Source organism: Serinus canaria, chromosome 3 (assembly GCF_022539315.1).
Source record: "Serinus canaria isolate serCan28SL12 chromosome 3, serCan2020, whole genome shotgun sequence".
NCBI lineage: Eukaryota > Metazoa > Chordata > Aves > Passeriformes > Fringillidae > Serinus > Serinus canaria.
In genome coordinates, this window is record NC_066316.1 from 9508936 (window position 1) to 9533455 (window position 24520).

The 24520-nt window shown below is 48.4% G+C and overlaps 2 protein-coding genes across 2 annotated transcripts; both read left to right on the top strand.

Moving 5' to 3' along the window:
- Window positions 1–4270: 4270 nt before the first annotated feature.
- LOC127059445 (TOG array regulator of axonemal microtubules protein 2-like) lies at window positions 4271–7059 on the top strand. The gene is made up of 3 exons (XM_050972930.1): window positions 4271–4429; window positions 5162–5294; window positions 6936–7059. Exons 1-3 carry the CDS (start codon window positions 4324–4326, stop codon window positions 7057–7059), a joined length of 363 nt encoding a protein of 120 aa, XP_050828887.1. The 5' UTR covers window positions 4271–4323.
- Window positions 7060–7605: 546 nt separating this feature from the next.
- Window positions 7606–23118, top strand: LOC127059446 (TOG array regulator of axonemal microtubules protein 2-like). Its single transcript, XM_050972934.1, has 15 exons — window positions 7606–7629; window positions 7786–8021; window positions 9845–9997; window positions 11142–11259; window positions 12230–12333; window positions 13682–13886; window positions 15037–15253; window positions 16331–16417; window positions 17810–18257; window positions 18707–18942; window positions 19270–19486; window positions 20991–21151; window positions 21616–21662; window positions 22324–22543; window positions 22995–23118. Exons 1-9 carry the CDS (start codon window positions 7606–7608, stop codon window positions 18043–18045), a joined length of 1380 nt encoding a protein of 459 aa, XP_050828891.1. The 3' UTR covers window positions 18046–18257; window positions 18707–18942; window positions 19270–19486; window positions 20991–21151; window positions 21616–21662; window positions 22324–22543; window positions 22995–23118.
- Window positions 23119–24520: the final 1402 nt, after the last annotated feature.

Here is a 24520-nt window from a genome sequence, read left to right on the forward strand (position 1 = left end):
ATAAAAAATCCCCAAAACTGCAAAACCTGACCTAGAATTGAGTGGGAAATACAGAAACAAAGGCCTTGAAAACTCCTTTTGAAAACAATTTCTTCCTTGACAGTGTCAGATTCTAGAGAGCACAGTGAATTCCCAACTGTTTGGAAGGAAAGGGATCCTGTAGTAGTGAGGCAGCAACGGGCACCACATGAAGTAGTAGAACCCTTCTCTCTTGGCTTGCCAGCTCCATATTGTTCAGAGAAATTAAACTGATGCTAGGTTCATGAAAAATAAAAAAACAAGCCATCTTTTCAGTAACTAAAATACACTTTAAATTCCTTGCTCATTAAAAGGGCTGATTATAAAGGCGTGAATTCAAGTAACTCACTTCTTCTCTTGAACCTGGTTGGCAGCTTCTACTGAATGCATAATAAAATCCCTGAGGAAGGAGGAAAAGAGCTCTCAGCATAAAACAGGACTGGGATGCCTCTGTTCCCAAGGGAACTCACAGACATGTTCAGTTTGGAAACTCCTGTGCTGGACCCCGGCCTTGGGAATGGAGATCTGGGCTCCCGGCTGGCTCAGGGGGCCTTGGCCCAGGAGCCCCAGGAGCATGGATCAGCCTCACACAGAGGTAACGGGGGAGCTGGGCTGCTCTCTGTTGGGAGGAAGGGTCCTGTGGCAGCCCAGAGAGGCTGTGCTCATTGCCAGGGAACAGCTGTGCCCTGCATGTGCCCCTTGCAAGGAGCTGTGCTGCTGCCAGGGCCCCTGGAGCTGTAGGGCTGCTGAGCTGTGGGGCAGGGAGAGGAGCAGGGTTGTGCATGTGCAGCTGAGCCATTCCTGGAGAGCACAGGGCTCTGGGCTCCCTGCTGTCCCAGGGCAGTGCAGAGGCCAGGCTGTTTCTGTGGGAGCTCTGTGGAAGTGGGGCAGGGTTTTCCCCCTGGCCTGCCTCAAGTTGCTGCCATCAGGGGCATGTTTCCCTGTGCAGCTGTATAGAAGCTTCCTGGAAGTCTGTCCCATGAAATAAGGAGCTTTAGATGCTTTCAGTCTGCATCGCAGCCTCTGTTACATTTTGCAGGCCTGACTGACTGACATAGTCCCAAGGAGCTTACCCTGGTATCTATAGTTTCCCTGCCATCTTCCCACATGCTCTTACCTTCCAAGACCTTGCCTTCCATCCAGAATTGCTCTCCTTTCTCAAAGCCCAGATCTTACTCTCCTTTATTATTAAGCTGGCCATTCTGCAGGGGCAAATAATCCTGGTTTATGACATTGTGGTTTTTCTATGTTGCGGCCTCATGATTTTTATCCTCTGTGAAGCTGTTGTATAGAATGATTAGTTCTCAGAATTTTAACAGCTCTGTTGGAGAGTAATTCAGAATGAGCTCCATTGTTCTACTTGCATTAAGAAAATCAATCTCTAGTCCGGCTGGCCTGAAAGTGGCCCAAACTCATACAGCTGAGAAGGAAAATCCTGGGGGAAAATGAATTATCTAGTGCCAAGAAAACAATTTACGTTTGGGTATCACTCCTGCAACCCTAGGTTTTTCTTTGAATGCCCTCTAAAATATTCCAACAAAGAGAAGAAAATGTTGATCTAAATGCATCCAGGTATTAGAATCTGGGACTTCTTTCAGGAACCGTAAAGAGGCTGTTTACTAAAATCAGCATGAATAAGGGCAGATAAGAATCTCTGTCAAGAGCAATCTCCATCTCTGCCCTTCTCTATCAGACACAGAGTCTCTCCAGCATGCAGGGGCTGAGGCCTTTGTCATGCAGCAGGTTTCAGTCTGCTGGCTAGCAGAGTAATGTCATGTCTGCTCCCAGTAGCCCATCCTTTGGGAGAGGATCTAGGCATTGTACCTTGCTGCTCTCAATCCCAATCGCTGTGTTTTAGGAGAGCTCTACAACCTGGAATCTGCCTTTCCTCTTGGCCAGCATGGCATTTTTGGGGGCTTGAAGTCTGCCAGAGATTTACAGGAACCTTTGCTTCCATTCCCAGGCCTCCCACTGAGCCAGGCCAAGGAGACAGATCATCCCAGCAGTGCTGGTCTTACGAGGGACAAAGAGCTGAGGGACGGCTCTGGAAAGGTGAGGGATAAGGACAGGGATGAGCAGACTTCCTTTCCAGAGGCTGTTTAGTGCTTGGCCCAAAATGTCACTGAAAATCATAATCTTCCACTCCCTGGGGGATGGGGATTCTCTTGGGAATATATTTCACAGGTACAGGGCAATTGCTTGGCCATTTCCAGTGGTGCCAAGGTCACTGGTTTGGAGATGGTGCTAAGGTCATGCAAGAAGCATTCTTTATGTGCAAAGGCTGTTTTAGAGAAGCTCTGAATGGCAGAGCAAGCTACACATCATTAACGTGGGCAAAGTGCATCCTTGGAAGCAGAGATGCAAAGATTCCAATGTTGAGTGTAAGCAAGGCTGCAAAACCAAATGGGAGAGTTTGATTTTGTGGCTGTATCTCACAGCCCTCTCATTCTCAAGTTTTCTGCTCATGCACATCAATGCTTCTGCAACTCGTTTTTACAAGACTCCTCCTTTTGGTTTGCTGGTCTGAGAGACCAAGTCCTTTACAGCTGAGTCCTTCAGAAGCCAGGAAGTGAGAAACAACTGCAATTCCTGGCCATGAGTCTTAAGCAACAGCTCATCAGCCCTCCTTGCTGGGTGTTGCACATGGTTTTCATTCTTCTGCCATGGCCTGTAGGAACTGAACTGCCTGCTCGCTGGCCATGTGAGCTCTTCCTCTGTCTTGGAGCTCTCCTATGACTTTCATGCTTCAAGCAGGGCTTCCTGACACAGGTTGCAGTTGCAGCAGTGTGAGGTTGTGGCACTACAGTGTTCCACCTCACTGTGTGTAATTGCCAGGGTGAGGACTGGAGACATTCCTCTGAAACTATTGGAATGTACATGGAGCTGCATTGATGCCTGTGGCACTCTGTGGACTCTGTGCTCCTGATGAGATGTTGTGTGTGGTTGGAGTGTTTGCTTACAGTCTGTGCTGTATTTCCATTGCACCTAGGTCCGTGCTGCATTGGGCCAGCTGGCTCAAAAGAACATAGAGTGGAAGAAAATGGTGCTTATGGAAAAAGCAATGAAGAGGAGACAAAAGGAAACATCCTTGCAGCTTCCTCCTAAGGCAGTTGAGCCCAGGGATGCAGCTGAAGCAAGTAAGTGGTGGCTACACTTGTGGTGGTCCTTTTTGACCACTTGCTTGCCGTTTGCACATTGGTGCAATCACACTGGGGGACTGTTCTGCTTGCACCTGAGTGGAAGCTTGCATTAGGATATAATTCGGTTTCCCAATGAAAAATACAGATGAAGTGTCTTGCCCATGGCCTCATTGAGTCAGTAACAGATCAGCTTCCCACCTTCACCTCTAAATTCTTTCAAAGTAGAAATATCTGTCTTGCAAAGCAAGACAGATATTTCTGGGGCTTCAGACTCTCTCCTGGGGAGCAGCCTCCAGGGAAGGTGAGTCCAAAAGAATGCTTTTCTACCAGGCTGCAACCTGGAAGAAACAAAATTCATCTCCTCCTGATGAAAACACCAGAGATCCTTCTCCTGCCACTCCCTGCTGAGGAGCTGGCACTGTGGAGCTGTGCTGAAGCCCCAGCCAGGGTTTCTGTTGTAGCCCCAGGAGCAAGCAGCGTTCCCGACTGAATCCCGGCTGAGGGGCTCTGCCTGCAGGGCTGTGAGCGCTGCCCGAGGGCGGCAGCAGGGCCCTTAGGAGGCAGCACTCAGCCCGAGGACATCACGCAAGGCTGTCTGCACTTTCTTTGGGAACTTCCCCTGCCTGCCTCTGGAACAGGACAACAAAAGCAAAGCAATACTGGGTTTTTCTTGTTTCTTAGGGGAAGCATCACTGCAGTTTGCTTTTAAGCTAGAAGAGGGTAGATTTAGATTAGATATTAGGGAGATTTTTTTTTTAATGAAGGGGATGAAAACCTGACAGGGTTTGCCCAGAGAAGCTGTTGTTGGTCCGTCCTTAAAGGTGTTCAAGCTTACATGGGGCTCTGAGGAACCTGATCTAGGGAAGATGTCCCTGCTCACAGGGGCTGGACTAGATGGTGGTTAGAGGTGCCTTCCAACCCAAACTCTCTAGGACTCTCTGATTCTGTGATCACTGTCCCATATTAGCATGCCATTGTTATACTCAAAGTTCTTTGGGAAAACAAAGAGATGTTGCCCAGCTTCAGCAAGTTTTCTGGCCCTTTCCATCATCACCCTGTCCAGCACCCTCCACTTGCAAGCTCCTCTTTGGTCCCTGCAGCCTTTAGCCTACCACCTGTCAATGGCACAGCTCCTAGTGTGCAGAAGAAGCACCCTGGTAGTGCCATGAAGAAAAAAGTCATGAAGAAGCAGGACAAAGAAGAAGCAGTGCCCTTACTGCCCAGTGCACCCACCCTCCCTGGGGATGGCAGCTTCCCAGGCAGCTCCTCAGGTAAGCCTGCTCCGTGGCAGCTTTTTCCTGCAGGGGTTTGTCTTTTTACAAGGAGCACAAACTGCCTCCTGCCTCAGCCAGCACAGCTGGGATCTTGGATCCATAGTCTGTCCTGAGAATGAACAGCAAATCTACTTATAAGTTACCCCAAAAGTTGATAGCCAAGAGTATTTGAAGTCAATGGAAACAGAGGCGCTGTCAGGTGTGAAGGGTCAGGTATGGCTGTTCCCTGGTCGTTGCTCCGTGGGGATTGAGCCGGGCCCAGCAGGGCTGGGTTGTTCAGGCTTGGCTTGGTGCTGCCGTGAGGTAGCTGCAGGTCTTTCCTCAGGGAGCTGCAGAGTGCCCCTGTCCTCAGGGCTGGGGGAAATCAGGGCGCTGAGACAAGAGAGGCCCCTGTGGGGTTCCCTCCTGCCCAGCCAGTCCTGCTGTCGGCACTGTCTGGCAGGCAGTGGGGGCTCTGCGGCCTCAGGAACCTGCCGCAGGCTGTGGCACCTGTGGCACTTGGGAGCTGGCGCCGTGGGGGCAATTGTCAGGTTCAGCCTGGAGCTGTGCCCAGCTGGGGGAGGCTGGGAGCAAGCAAGGAGCCCCAGGAGCCAGCCAGCAGGGAAGTCTCTGAGCCAGGGGCAGGGTGTGCCACACAGAAGCCTGGCTGGGAGCTGGGGCTGCAGGCCGCGCCATGGCGGGGTGCCTTGCCCGGGGCTGCAGCACTCACGGCCGACCCTCTCCTTACAGTGACCTCGCAGACGGCCACTGGGGCCAAGCGACGAGAGGAGCCGCCCCGTGGGCACGGGCAGAGGGACAGAGTGTTTGCAGACCCTCAGCAGTCCTTGCAGGAGGCACTCTCCATGCTGGGCAGCGATGACTGGTAAGGAAGGCCCCGTTCCCTCGGTGTCCCTCTTAGCGCTAAGGTCCCTCAGAAGCGTCTCTTGCTTGTGCCTCGGAGCGCCGAGAGCCCAGAGGGCCAAAGGGCACTGGTGAAACCACTGCAGAGCAGGGAGAGCATCAAGATGGGAGAGCAGCCTTTTCTTGGCCTTGCTCTGCAGCAGTGTTGCAGCTGCAGCAGGTCCGTGCTGTTTCCTCCCTTTGCCTGCTGCTCCATGGAGCTGCAAAGGAAATGCTAAGGGAAGAGAGAAAGCTGTGGGATGAGATGATTTGCTGGCTGAAGGCAGAGGCAGGATGGCAGCAGTTTTGAGTGTAGAGATTTGGGTGCCTTGGGCCGCTGGCCCAGGGGGACTGAGTAAGATTCCTCTCTGCTCCCACTGCTGACAGCAATGGCAGGGACTCCTCCTGCATGTGAGCCCCAGAAACAGCTCCAGGGAGCTCCTCTTTCTGAGAAATCGACTGAGTTGTGCTTTCGAGTCCCTCAGCCTGCCATTACTCCTGAAGGGTTCATGGCAGAAGAGAAGGAAAAATAAATAAAATCCTCTAGGAATCTTGCACTTTTGGAATTCAACTTTCCTTCTCACTGCTTCATATGGGCCTGAGATGTTTTGTCAATACTTGTAATGGGTCCCAAAATTCTACAGAGACCGAAGGAGGCCCAGAGGTGATAACCCTACAAATGTTGCTGATATTGGTTGTCTTTTTGATGTCTGGGTTAGCATCCACTCACATATGGATGCTTCATTCCCACAGGGATAAGCATGAACAATCGGCCATTATGCATCTCCTTTGCTTTGCCCTTTCTCTTCTGCTTTCTCTTCCCCATTTCTCTTTGGTGCCCTGTGAGGTGCAGAGAGCTTCTGCAGGTGTGGGGGGCCCTGATGACACTCAGGGGTGCCCGTGGGATCAGTCGCCAGCCCTGTGCTGCAGCCCTGATGCCTCACACACCTTCCTGAGGCTGAGGGCCTGCACAAAGCACGTGCTGAGAGAGGGAATTGTTTGCACCTTTTAAATAACATGTTGCTGTTGTGGGGGTTGTTTTAGGTAGGAGGGTTCTGGGAGAAGCCAGAGTTTCAACAGTTCTTGCCCAGGGGTGGAATTGTAATCTTCTGGGACATCCTGCTGTGGTTTTGGGGAATGTGTGAGGTGGAGTGGGTGACACACAGGCCTAGATTGTATAGTGGAAACTCAGCTCCAGAGTGGCAGTGCAGACTCTCAGTGCTGAACTGCCTGCTGGGGAAAACAAAGAAGGAAAATGCCCCTGTACCAGCCCAATGGGACTGTGTCTCAGGGACAGCTACAGGGAGGTGACAAGAAACAGCAGCATGGCCTGGCCTCACAGCTTCAAGGAAGCAGTGGCAGAGGGACTTAATAGCAGAGATTTTTAGAAAGGCCACAAATGAAGACTCAAAGCCCTCTCTATGCCTATTGGATTTGTGTATGCTTTTGACAGCCACAGCATACTGTGGCAATGTGTTCCATGATTTCATCAAATACTCCTTGAAAAGCACCTCCCATGGTTTGACTGAGCTGCCTCAGTCAAACCATGGGAGGTCATTTCAGAGGGTGCTGCCCAGTTCTTGGGTAGAGAGAAAAATCAATCTTTTTGGTACTTGCCTTTCAGGGAACTGAAGGAGAAGGGACTCTTCAACATCCCACGCCTGGCTGAGTCCCATCCAGAAGTCCTGCTCTGTCGACTTCGTGAGATTTGCTTGGCAGTTACCAGTGAGGTGAGAACATTGCTCTGAATCGTCCCCCATCCTTCATACACAGCTTGTAGAGTAGATATGTGCTTGTTCATCTCCATGTGTGCTCAGGCACTGCCTTCATTTCTGGTTTTAGACCTTCTATTTCTAAAGTCTGTCAGCTATCTGTAGGATCTGTGTGTACATGCAGCTGTATTTACTGGCAGGTCAGGTGTCTGGCACTTGTCTTTGAGTGTGGTGCCATTATCATGCAAGGCAGAAACTGAGACCCTAATGACATTATATGGCAGAGTCCTAATCTCTGCCCAAGCTGTAATTGAACACTGCAAATGAGGCTGTAGATCTGAGCCTGTGTTTTCTGTTTTCTGTCAGAGTGCTTCAAGTACAGGTGTTGCTTTTTTGAACAGGAGCACCTGACTGTTTTACCTTTATGACTTGTGCCTTTATGGTTTGAAAGCATCCCTTACTTTATTTTGCTTCTTTGTTTTTCAAATCAAAGGGCCTAAAATCTAAGCAATTGACATTATAGAAGGGTTAAGTAGAACACTTTAGTAAAAGTGCATATTTTTATGCCTGCAGTAAGCAGGTATGAGGCCAGAAATTGATGTCAGAGTAAGTGCCTTTCTGTGCTTGGGCTCTTCTGCTCTTTCTGTGCTTTTATGTTCCTCTATACACAGCGGGACATGCTGTGATTTCCTGGGAGTTTTGTCTAAGGAAACTGGCTTTCTTTTCAAGGTGATTCTTATGTTTCCCTCATGATTTCCCCAGGTGACCAACCTCCGGTCCAAGGTGTCCTGCTCAGCAGTTGTCACTCTGGGAGAGCTCTTTGCCATCTTGAAGAAGGATATGGACTCCGAGGCAGATGAGGTTGCTGCTGTCCTTCTCCACATGGTGCACAACTCCCCAGAGTTTATTCAGAAGGCAGCCTGTCAGAGCCTGGGGATGATGGTAGAGAACATGACTCCTGCACGAGCAATGACTGTTCTCATGGACAAGGGAGTCAAGTAGGTTCTTCTTCTTCTTTTAGTGATGTTCTTCACCTTCCAGTGTGTGGGTGAGGAAAGGGATGGGAGAGAGAATGGAAATGCTGGGAGGGAAGGGTCCTGTATCCTGCATCTTCTGTGGATTCAGTGACTTGATTCTCTGATCAACCTCATTTCTTTCCTCTTGTCACCTGTTTCTGCCCTCCTGCAGAATCACAGAACTGTAGAATATGGGGAGTTGGAAGGGGCCCATAAGGGCCATCGAATCCAGCTCCTGGCCTTGCACAGAACAGCCCAAGGGGCACATCCTGTGTGCCTGAGATTGTTGTCCAAATGCTTCTTCAACTCTGTCAGGCTTGGTGCTGTGACCACTGCCCTGGGGAGCCTGTTGCAGGGCCCAAGCACCCTCTGGGTGAAAAACTTTTTCCTGATATCCAAACTAAAGCTCCTCTGACTCAGCTTCCTGCTGCTTCCAGGAGTTCTCCCAGTCTGTCAGAGTTTCCTTGATGTGGTGAACAGTGGGGAATTGAAAGTGCTTGCAAAAGCTAAGGATAGAGCCTTGTGCTTTTGTGGGAAGAGGGACAGTTGCAATTGCAGCTGTGAGTGCTGTTGCATATTTTGCAATGCTAAGCACAGAGGCCCTGGGGAAAACCACGTATCCTCATGATGCCATTAACCTGAGAAATAAGGAGGGTCATTGCTAGGATGTTGGAGCATGTGGGGGAGAATGTGCTGGGTGTGGCACAGCCTGCACAGCAGGTGCAGCTCCTGCCAAAGGAAACTTGTATGAGTGTCCTGACCTTAGAGCTCTACTTTCTATTCAAAATGATGTTTCATGTTAGCCTTGAGATGATGAATCACTTTCCAGGCACCTTCACAGGCCAAGTGCCATAGGACAGCTGAAGCAAATACTGCCCTTAGTGTTGGTGCTGGGCCTGATAGTTCCCAAGAGACAGCCTCTGGAGCAGGACAACCTGGCTAAACTGACTGGCACCCTTTCCTCAGCTTTGCAATAGGGTAAAGCACTCAGATGTATCCCTTGCCAAGCTTTACAAAAGAAGCAGTCTGCATTGCTGGATATTCCGCAACTTCACGCCTCACAGCATTTTTTCCCGGCATTTGTTTTTTCCCAGAGGTCTGCAGATTTGGGGATGAATGGGTAGAAAGAGCCTCATCCCGCTGCAGCTCTGTGTACTGGGTGCCCTCTGATGGGTCAGCATGAATTGTCCTTAATTTCTAAATAATTCATATGTGATCTATTATTGTAAACCAACAATGACTCTGATGAAGGGGAGAGAGAATGATGCATCTGACTCTTGCTCACAACTGCACAGAACTGCACTCATCTCTCTTTCTCTCATGACTGTCTCATGACAGTCTCACACACACACTTCTAGGCCTTGATAGGCCAAGAGAACAAAACATCTTCACTTTGAGTAAATAATCTCTATATTGCATTCTACTTTAGCACAACACAGGCACAGCAAGCAAGATAAGAATTGTGTTATCCTTCTTCTCTGCTTGTCTCACAGCTTCTCTCTGTTCAGAAAGCATGTGATTACCACAATCTATTACTTTAATCTTTCTCCGAGTAAACTTTGGGAAAGAAATGGAGTATCAGATAGTGCAGGGAGACTGAATTCCTCCCTCTTCCATGCAGGCAGTCCTTCTGTACAATGCTGACTTAGTGTTTATCTGAGGACAGAACCTTCTGCAGGTGTCTGAAGCTGCAGGGAGAACCCAGACTCCTTCCCCCAGCAAGGCCAGAGAGCACGCTCTGGCCAAGGCCTGTGCTGCTGCTGCTTCTTGTCCCTGTGCCCCAGGGTTTGCTCTCTCCTTCCCAGGAGCCGCTACACCCAGGCGCGGAAGTGTGCGGCCGAACTCCTCCTGTCCTTGGTGGAGAAAATGGGAGTCACCAAGCTCGCAGGCACCCCCAGGGCTGAGAGGCTGGCACAGGTGGCAGGGACACTGGCTCAGGACTGTCACAAGGACACAAGGTAATGATCTTTATTTCACCTCCAAAACCAGGAGAACTGTTTTGTGTTTGGCTATAAAGGCAAAACCACAAAAGAGTGGAAACTGAAGGAAATAATAAGGGACCTCTCTGTGTGAATAAGGGTCATCAAATCATGGGATATGCTGAGTTGGAAGGGACCCATGTGGGTCATCCAGTCCAGCTCCTGGCCATGTGCTGGACAGCCCAAGAGTCACTCCATGTGCCTGAGAGCATTGTCCAAATGCTTCTTGAGCTCTGTCAGGCTTGGTGCTGTGACCACTGCTCTGGGTTGCCTGGGGAAATGACTGTACTGGGTAACCTGAGGTTGGCCAGCAAGAAGGAGCATTGCCACCTTGCTGTGACTTGAAGGATTCTTTACTGAGATAAAAAGAGTGCTCAGATTAGCCAGTCCAACAGTTTTGATTGGCCTTAGGTGCACAAGGAAAGCCAAAGTGTTGGCTAATGTTCATCACTGAAGAATCCCAAACATCTATTTCACATTAACTTATGACTTCCCTAGAAATATTTCCAGAGGTCATTAGGTAACATATTCAGTCTTTCTAATCCCCTTCTGCAGATTTCTAGAATGCTGCTCAGTGACCTCCAAATTTCTTTTTGAAGAAAACTGTGGTTTCCAAGTGGCAAAATCACCCCAAACCACCAAAATCCCCTTACTTTGATGATGAAATTCCCATTAATAGCTGCCAAGAACACCAGAGCAACTAGCTGCCCCTGTGCATACATACAGTATAGAATAATCAAAAGCAAGGATGGGGTGTTTGGTCCTGGCTTCCCTGCCAGTTAAAGAAAGGTAAATTACTGTGCAATGGCAGCAGGACACTGCTAACAGGCTCTGACAACAAAGCAGATGTATTTTGCTTGTTCTCTGGAATCCTTTGATCCCACAGAAGCACACCCCCAGTTTCAGAGAGAAATGGTATTTTTCTCTTGCCCTACATTCTCCTCTTATCTCGTGTGTTCAGCTATAGCACTGTGCAGTGTCAAGTGAGGTAAATCTCCCTCTTTGCAGAGTAGGTAGTGCCTTCTCATGCAAGCATTGCACCTGATGAGTTTAAGGCACCAGCCTCTTCTGTTAACACTCTTCCTTGGTTCACTTTTCTTTGTTTCCTTCCTTCCTTCCTTAGGCATTATGGACAGGAGATGGTGAAGATGTTGCTGAATAATCAAAAATTTAAAAAGCTTTTGGAACAATCTCTTTCTCCACATGACCTGGAAGATATTCTGACAAGAATTAAGAAGAAAGTAAGTGCTTGGCAGGAGGAATATCTACTTTGTGCAAGTATTGCCACTGCTAATATGAGATCAAACATACCCAAGGTGTCTTTATCTCATTCCTATTCTGCTGAATCATTTTGCTTTTGGGAATGAAGTGTTAATCCTCAGCCTGTTCATCTGCAGACCACAGAGGAACTGCTATTATTAGGGGAAAAGTGGGGTTTTGAATACTTTGAATATTGGTCACAAAGAGGAAAGGGAAAGAGGAGAAAATGGGTTTACACTCACATGTAAGCCCCCACCCCACTCTCCCTACTCTGCCCCCTATTTCTTAATTCTAAATCAATTAAGTGAGAATAGTGCTTCTGAACATAACAGTCGTTGCAAAAGAGACTGGAAGTAGTAGTGCCAAGAAAATTTCCAAATATACAAAAGATGTCCAAGTCAATCCTTGTTATTACAATTGCTGTCTGTCTTTCGGGAATACTGTCCTGCTGTCAAGCCCTGTGGAGCTGCAAGAAGCTTGGTGAATTCAGCAGCATCCAGTGAAAATCATCTGTTTGTTTGGGGGGGGGGGTTTATTCTTTTTATCTACATTACAGAAGGGAGTGTGACTTTGTGCAGGAGCAGGGAGAGTAAGAGTTGAACCAAATCAACTTCCAACAGAACGGGCCAATCTCCAAAGAGTCCAATTTTTTCTGCTGCTTCCTTTAAGACCACTCAGTGCCTATCAGTTTCCATTATTCCCAATTTTGCTCAAGACTAATGAATTTGGGATTTTAGACTGCTGCTCAGTGTGGTAGCACCCATAACCTGCCTTGGGCTATTGCAAACCAAGAGTTGGCATCACTGAATCTCTGGTCTGTTTATTTCTGTAAGTTAGGAAATATTTCCCTAAGCCTTGGTAGCAGTGATCCTGGTTCTAAGTTGTGTTTTAAACAGGGAATTTCCTGTTTTATATTCTAAAGATTCATGGGGTTTCTCTACGTCTTTGTAGGGGATGGAAAACCAGAAGAGTGAATGCCCATCTGTCAAGGAACCGGTGGAGAAGAGGAATGATGACATGAAGGAGCCCCAGGCCACATTGCCTCCTAGCAAACGGTACTGAGCACTTCTGTCAGATGTGACCAAGCACATGACAAGGCAAATCTTTCTGCTGGAGATGACCAGTGGCATAGATTGTTTCCTTTCCCTACAAATGCTCTAGGATAAAAAATGTCTACTTCTGCATTGTGTTGAACACAACTTCTCTGCAGGGCTTTCCACAAAAATTGGAAAGACAAAAAGACACCCCACTGGTTGTAGCTCAGATGATCCAGTGCAGCGGCAAGGGCAGTGTAGTGGAGGCTAGGAGAGGGCCAAGTCTCTGCTGCCTGACTTGGGACAAGTCAGTTTAACCAGGGTTTTTTTTTTCATCCTAGTGGAGTCCTTTTTAGATGAGTGTTTTAATGAGAAGTCCCAGTTTAGAAGCAAGATGCCATTCCCCAAACAAGCAGTTCCCATCCATGTGGTTTGGCCTGGCTGATTCATGGTTTTCTTACCCTCAAACAGTACCAAGTTTGAGTAGTAAGGAGCAAGTCAACTCCTGAGCCATTTTAGTCAACAGGTGTCTCAATGTGGACTTTTGTCTTGGTATCCCTGTCCTTCATAGAGTTTGGACAACAAACTCCATGTTTGTTGGACAGCATGTTTGGTTTATTTCCCCCTGTGCTGCAATCAGCATTTAAGACAGGAATTTGGTCCTTGCTGTCTCTTCATGCCAGTGGCAGAGCTACTTGTACCTGTTCTCCTCTGATAACAGAGGGAATTTATTTAGCTCTGTCATGGTCAGTGGTGGCAGGAAAGTGATCACATGCCTCAGTAGCATGGCTAGCATCTTCCCATGCTCATGGAAGAGACAGGTTGATCCAAGAGGATTATTCCTAGTGGATTTGTTAGGCTGTGCATCTAGTCTCTAGGGAAGCAAATGAAATGTGAGCGTAGTTCTAGCATGTCTGGCTTCTGTTTCTATCTCTGTTCCTGATTTTCTGGATCCTTCAGCTATGCCCCTGTTCATCTGTTCAGATGCATCTGAGCTACTTTTCCCGATTGTCATGCCTGGTGTAGAGACACTTCTCCAGACTGATGAGTTTCCTTATTATAAGACACACACGTCCCATATGAGCAGGCATTTAAACTTGGAAGTAGTGTCTCCCTACAAAGCAATGTGTGCCTTGGAAGCCATCTGAAGATAGATGAGATGCATCTCATCCTTGGTTTTCCTGAGTGAGCAGTGGGTGAGAATGTCACTTGCAGATTGTCTCCCATAATGACTGTCATGAGGTCCATGTTGTCCTTCAGAGCTTCTAGCTTGAAATCACATCATTAGGAAAACTCCTCAAGATGTTTGCTCACAATTAACTGAAGGTATATTACCACCAACAGGTCCTAATTTGGTTTTGTTTTCCAGGGCGAAGTCTGCCCCTGGTGGACGCCTCCTCCACCGTCCTAAAGCCCAGGTCACATCACCTGCAGCTGTGGAAGGAAGGGAGTCCCTCCAGAAGATTTACCATCTCCTGGAAGCCAAGGGGTTTCAAACACGGATGGAAGGAGTGGGACTCCTCCTAGATCTATGCAAAACCAGCCCCCAGCTTATCTCCAGTAACATTGTCCAAGTATGTGGGGTATCTTTTTTTTTCCCTTTCTTCAGCTTCTTTCCCAAGCCTGTAGAAATAAAGTTAATTCAGTGTGTCTTGGCACTACATCCTGATGATTTGGGACAGGCTGGTCCCTCTTACCCAGACAAATTTAATTCAGGTCCAGACTTCAGGACAAGTTATTTCAGCCCAGCTGTATTTGTCTGGCATGTGCCTATTGCTGCTGTTCATCAGACGATGGTAGAATTTTCTGCTGTTGTAACTGCTGCTGTCTCCTACTCCCAGCTGGGTTAAGAGAAGGGAATCCAGCCATTGAAAGCATGGCAATTATTCTCTAGACAGAAAATAGGTTTGCATGGGGAAGAGAAGTATCAGGCTGGGTTGGTTTAAATGAAATATTTTTTAAAGGATACTTCTGTAACTCCATCTTGTCTTGCACAGGCCCAACTCTGGCTACTTATTTCCATCCTCATCTCTATTCCTCTTGGTAAAGACAGTGCCTACCTTTCTTGGGGGGGGCTTTTTTTCTCTTTGGAAAAGGAAGAAAACAGCTAAGGACAGATCTATCCTTTCTCCTCCCAGTAGATGCTTTTTCCCTTTTTCCAGAAAATGGTGCCTGATAGTGTGGCTGTCAAGGGACTGAACCTGCTCTGATGAGAGCTGTAGACCACATTACATTTCAGAAGTCTACCTGTTAGTTAGAGAAATGGTCTGGATCCTGGAAGAGTTGACCAGAGCCCTGCCCTTCTCCAGACACAGACAAAATAAAACTTAGATCTCCTCCAGCCAAAATCATAACTGCCTTGACACAACTGTATAAAAAATGGGCATTGTAAATACCTGCTTCCATACTTCAAAAGCAAAGGTAGCCTTTTGAATTAATAAATGGAATTGATTCAATTATTTATAGGTGGAGAGAAACACCATAGGAACTTTTCTGTCCTCAAACAAAACTCTTAAAAACAGATTAAAAGCTTTCAAGCAGCATGAGGTTGCGCAACCATTCCTGTGACTGGCCAAAAGGAAAATGGTGAAATTGTGCAAGCAAGGGCTGACCTGACAGAAAGGATCACTTTTATTTTTTATATTGCTGAGTGCTCATTTCTACATCCCCTCTTCAGACAAGGTAATTTTAATCCAACTTTCATGTTGTTTGTTCTCTTTACAGATTTTTGATTATTTTCTCCTGAGAATAAATGACAGCCACAAGAAAGTGAAGCAGAAGGCACTGGAAGTGCTGGCAGAAATCATTGGACTCCTGGAAGATGCCCTGAACCCGGTGATGGTCCGTTTGGTGGAGGGAATAACAAAGAACCTAAACTCAAAGGATCCCGGGGTTCATGCTGCAGCTGTGAACGCGCTGAACAAATCCATTGCTCATTTGGGTAAGGCTGAGCCCTGGCATGGACTCTCTTCAGCTGTGTCTCTGTCTCTCCCACACAAGAGCTGCCTTGGGAGGTGTTGTTGTCTGTGGAACACTCCAGCTGACACCCACCAGAAGCTGTGGAGGTGCAGTCCTTATGCACCATCCCCAACAGGCTGGAATGTGCAGCAGCACTTCCCAACAGTCCCAGGCTCCCTTGGCTCTGTGCTGCTGGTCTGAAGAACAAGTCCTGGACTACAGCTTTCCTACAATTCAAAGGCCAGAGGGGTTTTGGAGTTTGCTTGGGCCCCATCTGACTTCCCAAATGAACAGCTTTGCTGTTGGCATGAAGGAACACTGGCACATCAGAGCTTCTGCAGAGCAGCCACCTGGAAGGCTCCACTTTAGAGGCATTTGCTGCCTCTTTTCCACCTTTCTTCTTTGTCTTCTTTTTTCAAAGGGGAATTGATGATTCACCAAGTTCGTTTCTTTAGAAAAAACAGGTCTAAATCCAGCTGTCAATGATGCCTTGTTCCACATGTTGTTTTGCATGGAACAAGATGGCAGTAGCAAATACCTGCCTAGGCAAGGGCTGCTGTAAATTCCTTTGCCACACAGATTTATGTCAGCTCTCAAAATGCCGCACTCCGGGAATACGCCTGAAAAATGGAGTGTTGAAGAGGCAGGTCTTCATGGGCAGTTTCCACTTTCTCCACCTCAGCTGCTCTGTGAACTCACAAACTGCCTGAGTCAGTGCCTTTCTGTGTCCCAAGTATGGGCTTCTTCCTTTTTGCTCTGGGATGCAAAACCCTTTCACTGCTTCCATGCGACTGAACTCTTGAGATCTCTAATGTGAAATGTTTTAACATGGCTCCTGGGACAGCAGACAGCTTTGGATTTACAAATGTGAAAGGAGAGCTTTTCCTCTGGAATTTTAAACCCTGCCAATTAGGCTGGAAGGAAAAAAAGAAAATAATTCAAAAATCAGCAGAAATTGACTTTATTGTATAAAATGGGGTTGCCCCTGCCCTTTCCCTCCCCACTGTCCTTTCTCCTATGCCCTCAGAAGAGTGAGCAGAGACGTGTGTTTCACTTGTAGATGAAGTATCAATGATGAAAGAGCTCAGCCACCAATGGAGCCAGCTGAGTGGTGAAGCTCTGCTGGATGTCACGGAGCGTATCACAGGTATGGCCTCCCCTTCTAAGCCAAGAGGTCTCTGAGGGAGTATTTACAGGGAATGCCTGTGAACAGACAGCAGAGTAGCTCCTCCACATCAGGAGGTGCTGAGCTTGTCCCTCCTGCCCAACAGCCAAGGCAGGTGTATTTGGCAGGGTTTCCCTGGCTGCTGCAGGGCTGTGCGGCATCTGAGATGGGGGCAGAGCTCGGCCTCGGGGCTGAGCTCTCACTGGGGCTCTTTTCAAGTTCCATAGTGACCAATATCTTTAATTGCATTTAAACTAAAATGAAGTCCCATTTTAAAATGGGGACCATAACCCTTTTACTGCTTAGCAGAATCGGTTTTGGGTACTTTCAGCTGCTCTTTCAATGTTGATGACTGCTGGTGGATTAACAGCATAGAAAAAATGAAGTCTCTTCCCCCACAGTCAGTTAATGGCTACTACATAACATTTTACCTGATCAAAAAAAAAAAGACTGGTCTCCTGAGCATTTCAGATTTTGATCTCTCAGCCAAATCAGCTACGCAAGGAGCCTATTGGTAGTAAATTTTTGTCTGTGTTTGATATAGTTCATTTCAGAAAATGAGCAGAGAGCAGATTCCAGAGACAATGTGAGAAAATACTCGTGTTCTGGATAAATTTCAGTCCCCTGTGTAGCATTTTTATCTCTCTATTGCCCCTATTTCAGTACACATTGTAAGAAAAAATGCCATTAACATTGGGAAGGGAAATGCCATTAAAATGTGGAGATGCTCAAATGCAAGGCAATGGGCTCTGGGTAACTCTCTAAAACACCCTGAGATTTGAAAGAGCTCTTTGTTGGAAGTCACAAAAGCATTCTGCCAAAGACACCAGCTAGTCATTGATGTTTCTCATCCAGCTGTCAAGCAGCACCCATCTCTGGTGGGCTGGAGTTTTGAAGTGTGTTCTAATACTGCCCTTTGCTATGTGCCATGGAGCAAAGGGAGGAGCCAGATGAGACTTTTGGCCCTTGACATCAAAGTTACAAAAATGGAATCATCCCTCTTATTAGAAATCTCTCATCTGCCTCTCTAGGATGCATTTCCAAATCTTCCTTGTGGGTTTAGAAAACTTCTTAATGGAACTAAAAGGCAATTTGATGTTTCATTCACTGTCCATGCAGAAACAAATTGTGAAATAATTTAGTAAAGGTACAAAGTCTGCCACAGGTACAAGGCTCTGTTTGGAGAAATTAGTCCTGAGGGGTTGGTGGCTCTGTGTCAAGGCTGATCAGCTGCATTGCCCGTTTCTGGGTCATGGCGCTCTGTGTGCTATTTCACTGATCTTGGCCAGAGAGGCTTCCAAGAAGCAAAACCAGAGGTAGATCCTTGTTTGCATTGAGGCTGGTGGGTAAGGAGCTGTGTCTCTGTCCCGGCAGTGCTTGTGGAATGGGTTTATGCCAGGAGCCCTGAAGTGGTCCAGCGCTACGCCCTGCCCGTGCTCTGGTCCTGCCTGGAGAACAAGGCGCTGCCTGTCCGAAGCGCCAACGTTTGCGCTGTGGTCACCAAGCTTGCCTGTGCCCTCTGCGAGGTGATGGGCACCCAGCTGATTAGGTGTGCTGAGAGCAAGCCTCCACACGTGCAGGAAAACCTCTCCAGCCTTTTGGGCTGGTGAAGGTTTGATGTTCTCCAGAAATCTGACCAAGTTCTGAGTTGGACACCTCCGGATGGGAGTTTTAGCTGTGCCAAAAATGACCAAAGACTAAGGAAGGGTGTGCATCTGCCCCCGCTCTCTCCACCGCCCTTCCTAGTCATGGCATGGGGGCCTGAAAGAAATCCAAACTGAGGACAAGCTGAAGACCAAGAATGGATCAGCCTCACACAGAGGTAAGGGGGGAGCTGGGCCGCTCTGTGTTGGGAGGAAGGGTCTTATGGCAGCCCAGAGAGGCTGTGCTCATTGCCAGGGAACAGTTGTGCCCTGCATGTGCCCCCTGCAAGGAGCTGTGCTGCTGCCAGGGCCCCTGGAGCTGTAGGGCTGCTGAGCTGTGGGGCAGGGAGAGGAGCAGGGTTGTGCATGTGCAGCTGAGCCATTCCTGGAGAGCACAGGGCTCTGGGCTCCCTGCTGTCCCAGGGCAGCGCAGAGGCCAGGCTGTTCCTGTGGGAGCTCTGGGGAAGTGGGGCAGGGTTTTCCCCCTGGCCTGCTTCAAGTTGCTGCCAGCAGGGGCATGTTTCCCTGTGCAGCTGTTTAGAAGTTTCCAAGGAATCTGTCCCATGAGATACTGCATTGCAGGCTCTGATTGTATCTCCATTTTGCATTTTGCATTTGCATTTTCCAGGCCTGACTGGCTTCTCTCTTGCCAAGAGGTTTCCTCTGGCAAGTCCTTCAATGCTCCTTCCCTCCAAGCCATTGCTGCCTATCCCCAAGATCTCTACTTCTCCCAAGGCAAGCAAGATGTTCCATGGAGAGAAGGAGACGGCAAAACCTGGCACCGGCTGGGATCAGAAGATTAGACACAAACAGCTGACTTATGTGGGAAAAGGAACCAAGGAGACCAAGCTTAAGTCCTGTGAGGTAAATTTTCTGTTTGTGTCCTGTTGGCAGAGCTCTGAGACCTTATGCCTGACAGAAATTGACCCTTCCAGTGAAGTTTGAAGAGGTCCGGATTTGTCTCTCCCTGCTATCCCAGGGCAGCTCAGAGGCCAGGCTGTTCCTGTGGTAGCTCTGTGGAAGAGGGTCAGGGTTTTCCCCTAGCCTGCTTTAAGGTGCTGCTGCCAGGACGATATTTCCCTGTGCAGCTGTTTAGAAGTTTCCAGGAAGTCTGTCCCATGAAATACAGAGATTAATGTGCTTTAGATTTACTTTGTGGAGTCTGTTACATTTTGCGTCTCCACTTTGCAGGCCTGACTGGCTCCACTACTGCCCAGAATCTTCCCCAGACACATCCAAATTCAATCGTTCCCTCCAAGCACTTGCCTCCCATCCGAGAGAGCTCTTCTCCATTCACGCCAACCACAATGTATGATGGAAAGAAAGAGGAAGGGAAAACTAGTGCTGGCTATACAAAGATACGGGAAGAAGCAACCAGGAGCAGACTTCAGAGGGAAAAGGACATAAGGTAAGGAGACCAAGCTAAGTCCTGTGCTGCAGATTTTTACTTTATGTGCTTGTAGGGAGAGATTGGAGAACTCTTCCTGTGCTGTGAGCCAAGGGAAGCAGCTGAGTCGAGAAGAGCTCAGCTGGACACTGTGCTTCAGGCTGTCTTTGCAAGGGGTATGAAGTGCAGACTTCTTGGCCTCAGCATGTGTCAATAACAGGAGAGGTCCTTGAATGGTTTCTGGGCTCTGTCATGGTTCTTCATCTGTCTTACGGCTGAGAAAACACCAACAAGCAGTCAGAGTTGTCCAATCTGGAAAAGCAATCCTTCTCCATTTAGTAACCTACAGGTAGCTATGAAGCATCTCTGTCTTGTTTTCTGTCAGCTGTGTGTGCTTTGGATGGACAAACATGTTTGCTGGAAGCTGCCTAGTCAGGTTGTCTCAGATTGTGAGTTGTACAGCCAGGCCCTCTGCACAGTTGTCTCAGATGCAATTTCCAGACTCCATCAGCCTCTAGGCAGCTGTGTTCTGTGGCATAGCTGTGTCCAGAGGGAAGGGATGGGAGGTGGCCATGAGGAGAGCAGCCCAGAGCCCAGGCACACGATTGCCTTTGCAGCAGGGCCAGGACCTGCAGTTGTTTTGGGTTTGCCGTGGGGTGCAGAAGGAGGCAGATGAACAACAGCTTTGATAGACACAATGTCCTATCCAAGGTTTGGGTACTTGATTTCAGCCTTGCAGAGAAAGGGGCAAGTGTATCCCTGACAGGAGCTGACCCTTTCAGTGAAGTTTGAACAGGTTCTGATTTGGCTCTTTAGCATCATATCCCAGAAATGATTGGATACTAAGGATGGGTGTGCATTTGCCGCCATGCCTCCAGCCCCATTCTTCCTGGCCCTGGAGCAACGTGGGCAGGCAGAGAGCTTGCAGAGAGCAGCAGGGCAGGGAGCTCTGCTGAACTTCCTAAATGCCAGTGAGGCTGAGATGATGGATGTCTGGGAGCTGGAGAGCAGCGAGCATGGCAGAGCTCAGCAGCATCTGGGCTCAAAGGCTGCTGGGGAACTGGAGGAGGGAAGGGCAGCAGCAGAAGGAATGAGGGGCTTGAGAAAAGCAGGTTTTGGCATCCTGCAGAATGGCTTTGTGGGGCCACAGCTGGAGATCAGCACTGGCTGTGAGGCACCTTAGGAGCAGGGAGAGAACAGTGATCTAAACCCACTGCCATGCCATCCAAAAGGCCAGTGGAGGCACTGGCACCCCAGCACATTTTGATGTCAAACATGGGGATGCCAGCTGGGAATGCAGCCACACTTGCAGAGGAATGAGCATGAGGGGAGAGCTCAGAAATGTAGGACATGGTCTCTCCCTCACCAATTCTCTTTGCATTCCCCATCCTGTGCCAATCTGCTTCATCAGTTTGATTTGTTTATTCCTGCTAGGTCCCAGCTCAGGGCATATCTAAATGTCTTGAGGCATGAAGCAGGGCAAGGCTGAATGCTTGATCTGAGCACTGTGTTCTACTCTTTCCAGACCTCCTTGTCATATTCCACTGGTTGGGAAATGAAGAAGGCGTCACTGGGACTGCCTTTGATCCCCCCAATATGCAAGGCAGGAAGTCTCCCTGTTGACAGTGCTGCAGGGTCTCTCCAAAGCCCTCTCCAGCTGGATCTCCAGAAGTCTCGGGAGATGAGGTAAGCCAAGGTGTCTGCTGCTCCAGTGTGCTGTTCACCTCACTCTTCCCATCTCCTCTGGTCATTTTGCACATTCAGCTGTCCCATGTATTTAGTCAAACCTCTGGGCATTCACCATTCTGCCCATCTGTGATGATCCAGCAAAATGTCAAACCCAACAGCAATGCCCCAAGAGCAGAGGTGGTGGTGGGGAAGGGGAGGCAGGGCTTGAAAGCACCTCAGGATGGGTTCCCTGCTGGACTTGGCTATTATTTCAGCCAGCGCTTGGCCAGCTCTGTCTGACTGCAGCAACTGAAAGCATAAGGAAAATGAATCAGCTTTGCATCCTGTTGGGTTTATGTGTCACATTTGCTCCTTTATCACAGTGACCATGCTAAGAAGGTTTGCCTCCTTTCATAGACAACCCATTCCCTCGCTTCTCTTTCTACCTCCTCATATGTTCTTTTTTCCTCCATTTTCTCCAGGCAAAGACCCAGCAGGAGAAGACAAGAGAAGACATCTGAAGATGCAGGTAGGTACAGGTCATGTCTGTCCTAAAATGACCTTTCTAGTCATAAGTCAGAGATGACATTTGGAAAGCTTGGGTAACACCCATTCTTTTAAAAATGTATTTAAATTAATTTCAATTCCTTGATGGGCTCAGTGGACTCTCCCAGATCCCAGTCCCTGGGAGTGTGCTCCAGTGGTGCAGTGAAAATTCCTCCAGTGTGAAGTGTTGAGTGGCAGGAGCTGGAGTGGTGCCTGGGGATCCTGGAAATGCTGTGCTGAAAAGAAAACATTCTTCTCCATCCTGCACATGCCTTTTATCTCCCCATAGCCTTTTTAATGTCAGAATTAATAGAGAAAAGGAAGGCATTTAGCATGAAACGAGAAATGTTCCCACTCCTTTTCTCCTTCTTTTGAAGAAAACTCTTCCTGTTTGGAAGGAAAGGGATCCTGTAGTAGTGAGGCAGCAATGGGCACCACATGAAGTAGTAGAACCCTTCTCTCTTGGCTTGCTAGCTCCATATTGTTCAGAGAAATTAAACTGATGCTAGGTTCATGAAAAATAAAAAAAACAAGCAATCTTTTCAGTAACTGAAATATACTTTGAATTCCTGAGTCATTAGAAGGGCTGATTATAATGGCATGAGTTCAATTAACTCACTTCTTCTCTTCAACCTGGTTGACAGCTTCTTCTGAATCTACAACAAAAACCCAGAGAAAGAAGGAAAAGAGCTCTCAGCTCTCAGCTCTCAGGACCTGGGATGCCTCTGTTCCAAGGCAACTCACAGACCTGTTTGGCTTGGAATGGAGACATGCCTGGCCTTGGGAATGGAGATCTGGGCTCCCAGCTGGCTCAGGGGGCCTTGGCCCAGGAGCCCCTTGAGCATGGATCAGCCTCACACAGAGGTAAGGGGGGAGCTGGGCTGCTCTCTGTTGGGAGGAAGGGTCTTGTGGCAGCCCAGAGAGGCTGTGCTCATTGCCAGGGAACAGCTGTGCCCTGCATGTGCCCCCTGCAAGGAGCTGTGCTGCTGCCAGGGCCCCTGGAGCTGTAGGGCTGCTGAGCTGTGGAGCAGGGAGAGGAGCAGGATTGTGCATGTGCAGCTGAGCCATTCCTGGAGAGCACAGGGCTCTGGGCTCCCTGCTGTCCCAGGGCAGCGCAGAGGCCAGGCTGTTCCTGTGGGAGCTCTGTGGAAGTAGGGCAGGGTTTTCCCCCTGGCCTGCTTCAAGTTGCTGCCAGCAGGAGCGTGTTTCCCTGTGCAGCTCTTTAGAAGCTTCCGGGAAATGTGTCCCATGAGCTTCAGATACTTTAGGTTTGCATTGCAGCCTCTGTTATACATTCTGTGTCTCCACTTTGCAGGCCTGACTGGATACTGTCTTACCAAGAAGTTTTGTCTGGTAGTTTCTGAAGTTCCTTTATCAACAAAGTCCTTGCCTCCAGTCTAGAAGAACTGTCTTTCCTCGAAGATCAGGAAGAAGCTGACGACTGTCCGAAGAGTGTTTCAAGAATAGGATTTATGTTTTAGGCTTCATAGTTACAACTGTAACTATGTTCTGATATTTATCAGAACATAGTTACAGTTGTAACTATTTTCTGATAAATATTTATCAGAACATATGTACAACTGTACATGTGTTCTGATATTTAGATGTAGTTTTGAAGTGTTTTGATTATATCTTTAAATTTTCATGACATATTTTAATTTTATTTTGATGATTTTAAAAAACTAAAAAAATAAATTTAATTTAAATAAACTAAAAGGAGAATGTGAGACCAGGACCTGCTAGCCTAGAGGTTATGGGAGTGCAGCTCACTCGATGTGCCAGTGTCCCACCACATCCTTTCCTCACTGAGCCTCTCCTCTTCCTCTATTGCCATGTTTTCTTTGTGTCATTTGTGCTGCTCTTTGTTATTTGGCATTACAACGGGGACACCATTGATATGTTTGGGGGACAAAGGATCAAAAAGATCCTGTGTAGCCAAAAGTTTTCTACCTAGATGTATTCTATGCTCACCTCATGCTCACTCCCCTGCAATTGTGGCTACATTCCCAGCTGGCATTGACATCAAGATGTTCTGGGGTGCCACTGCCTCCACTGCCCTTTTGGATGGCATGGCAGTGGGTTTAGATCACTGCTCTCTCCCTGCCCCTAAGGTGCCTCACAGCCAGTGATGATCTCCAGCCAAATCCCCACAAAGCCGTTCTGCAGATGCCAAAACCTGCTTTTCTCAAGCCCCTCATTCCTTCTGCTGCTGCCCTTCCCTCCTCCAGTTCCCCAGCAGCCTTTGAGCCCAGATGCTGCTGAGCTCTGCCATGCTCGCTGCTCTCCAGCTCCCACACATCCATCATCTCAGCCTCACTGGCATTTAGGAAGTTCAGCAGAGCTCCCTGCCCTGCTGCTCTCTGCAAGCTCTCTGCCTGCCCACGTTGCTCCAGGGCCACCCATGCCATGGCCAGGAAGGGGACTGGAGGCACTGCGGGTAGATGCACACCCATCCTTAGTATCCCATCATTTGTGGCCCAGCTAAAGAGCCAAATCAGGACCTGCTCAAAGTTCACTGAAAGGGTCAGCTCCTGTCAGGGATACACTGGGCCCTTTCTCTGCAAGGCTGAAATCAAGTACCCAAACCTTTGACTGGACACTGTGTCTACCAAAGCTGTTGTTCATCTGCCTCCTCCTGCACCCCACAGCAAATCCTGGCCCTGCGGCAAAGGCAATCGTGTGCCTGGGCTCTGGGCTGCTCTCCCCATGGCCATCTCTCACCGTTTCCCTCTGGACACAGACTGAAGCTTAGTGTCCAGCTGAGCTATTCCTGGGCTCATACCACAGGAAAAGTTCTCAGAGCTCTGCCTACAGCACATAAACTTGAAATCTACCACACAG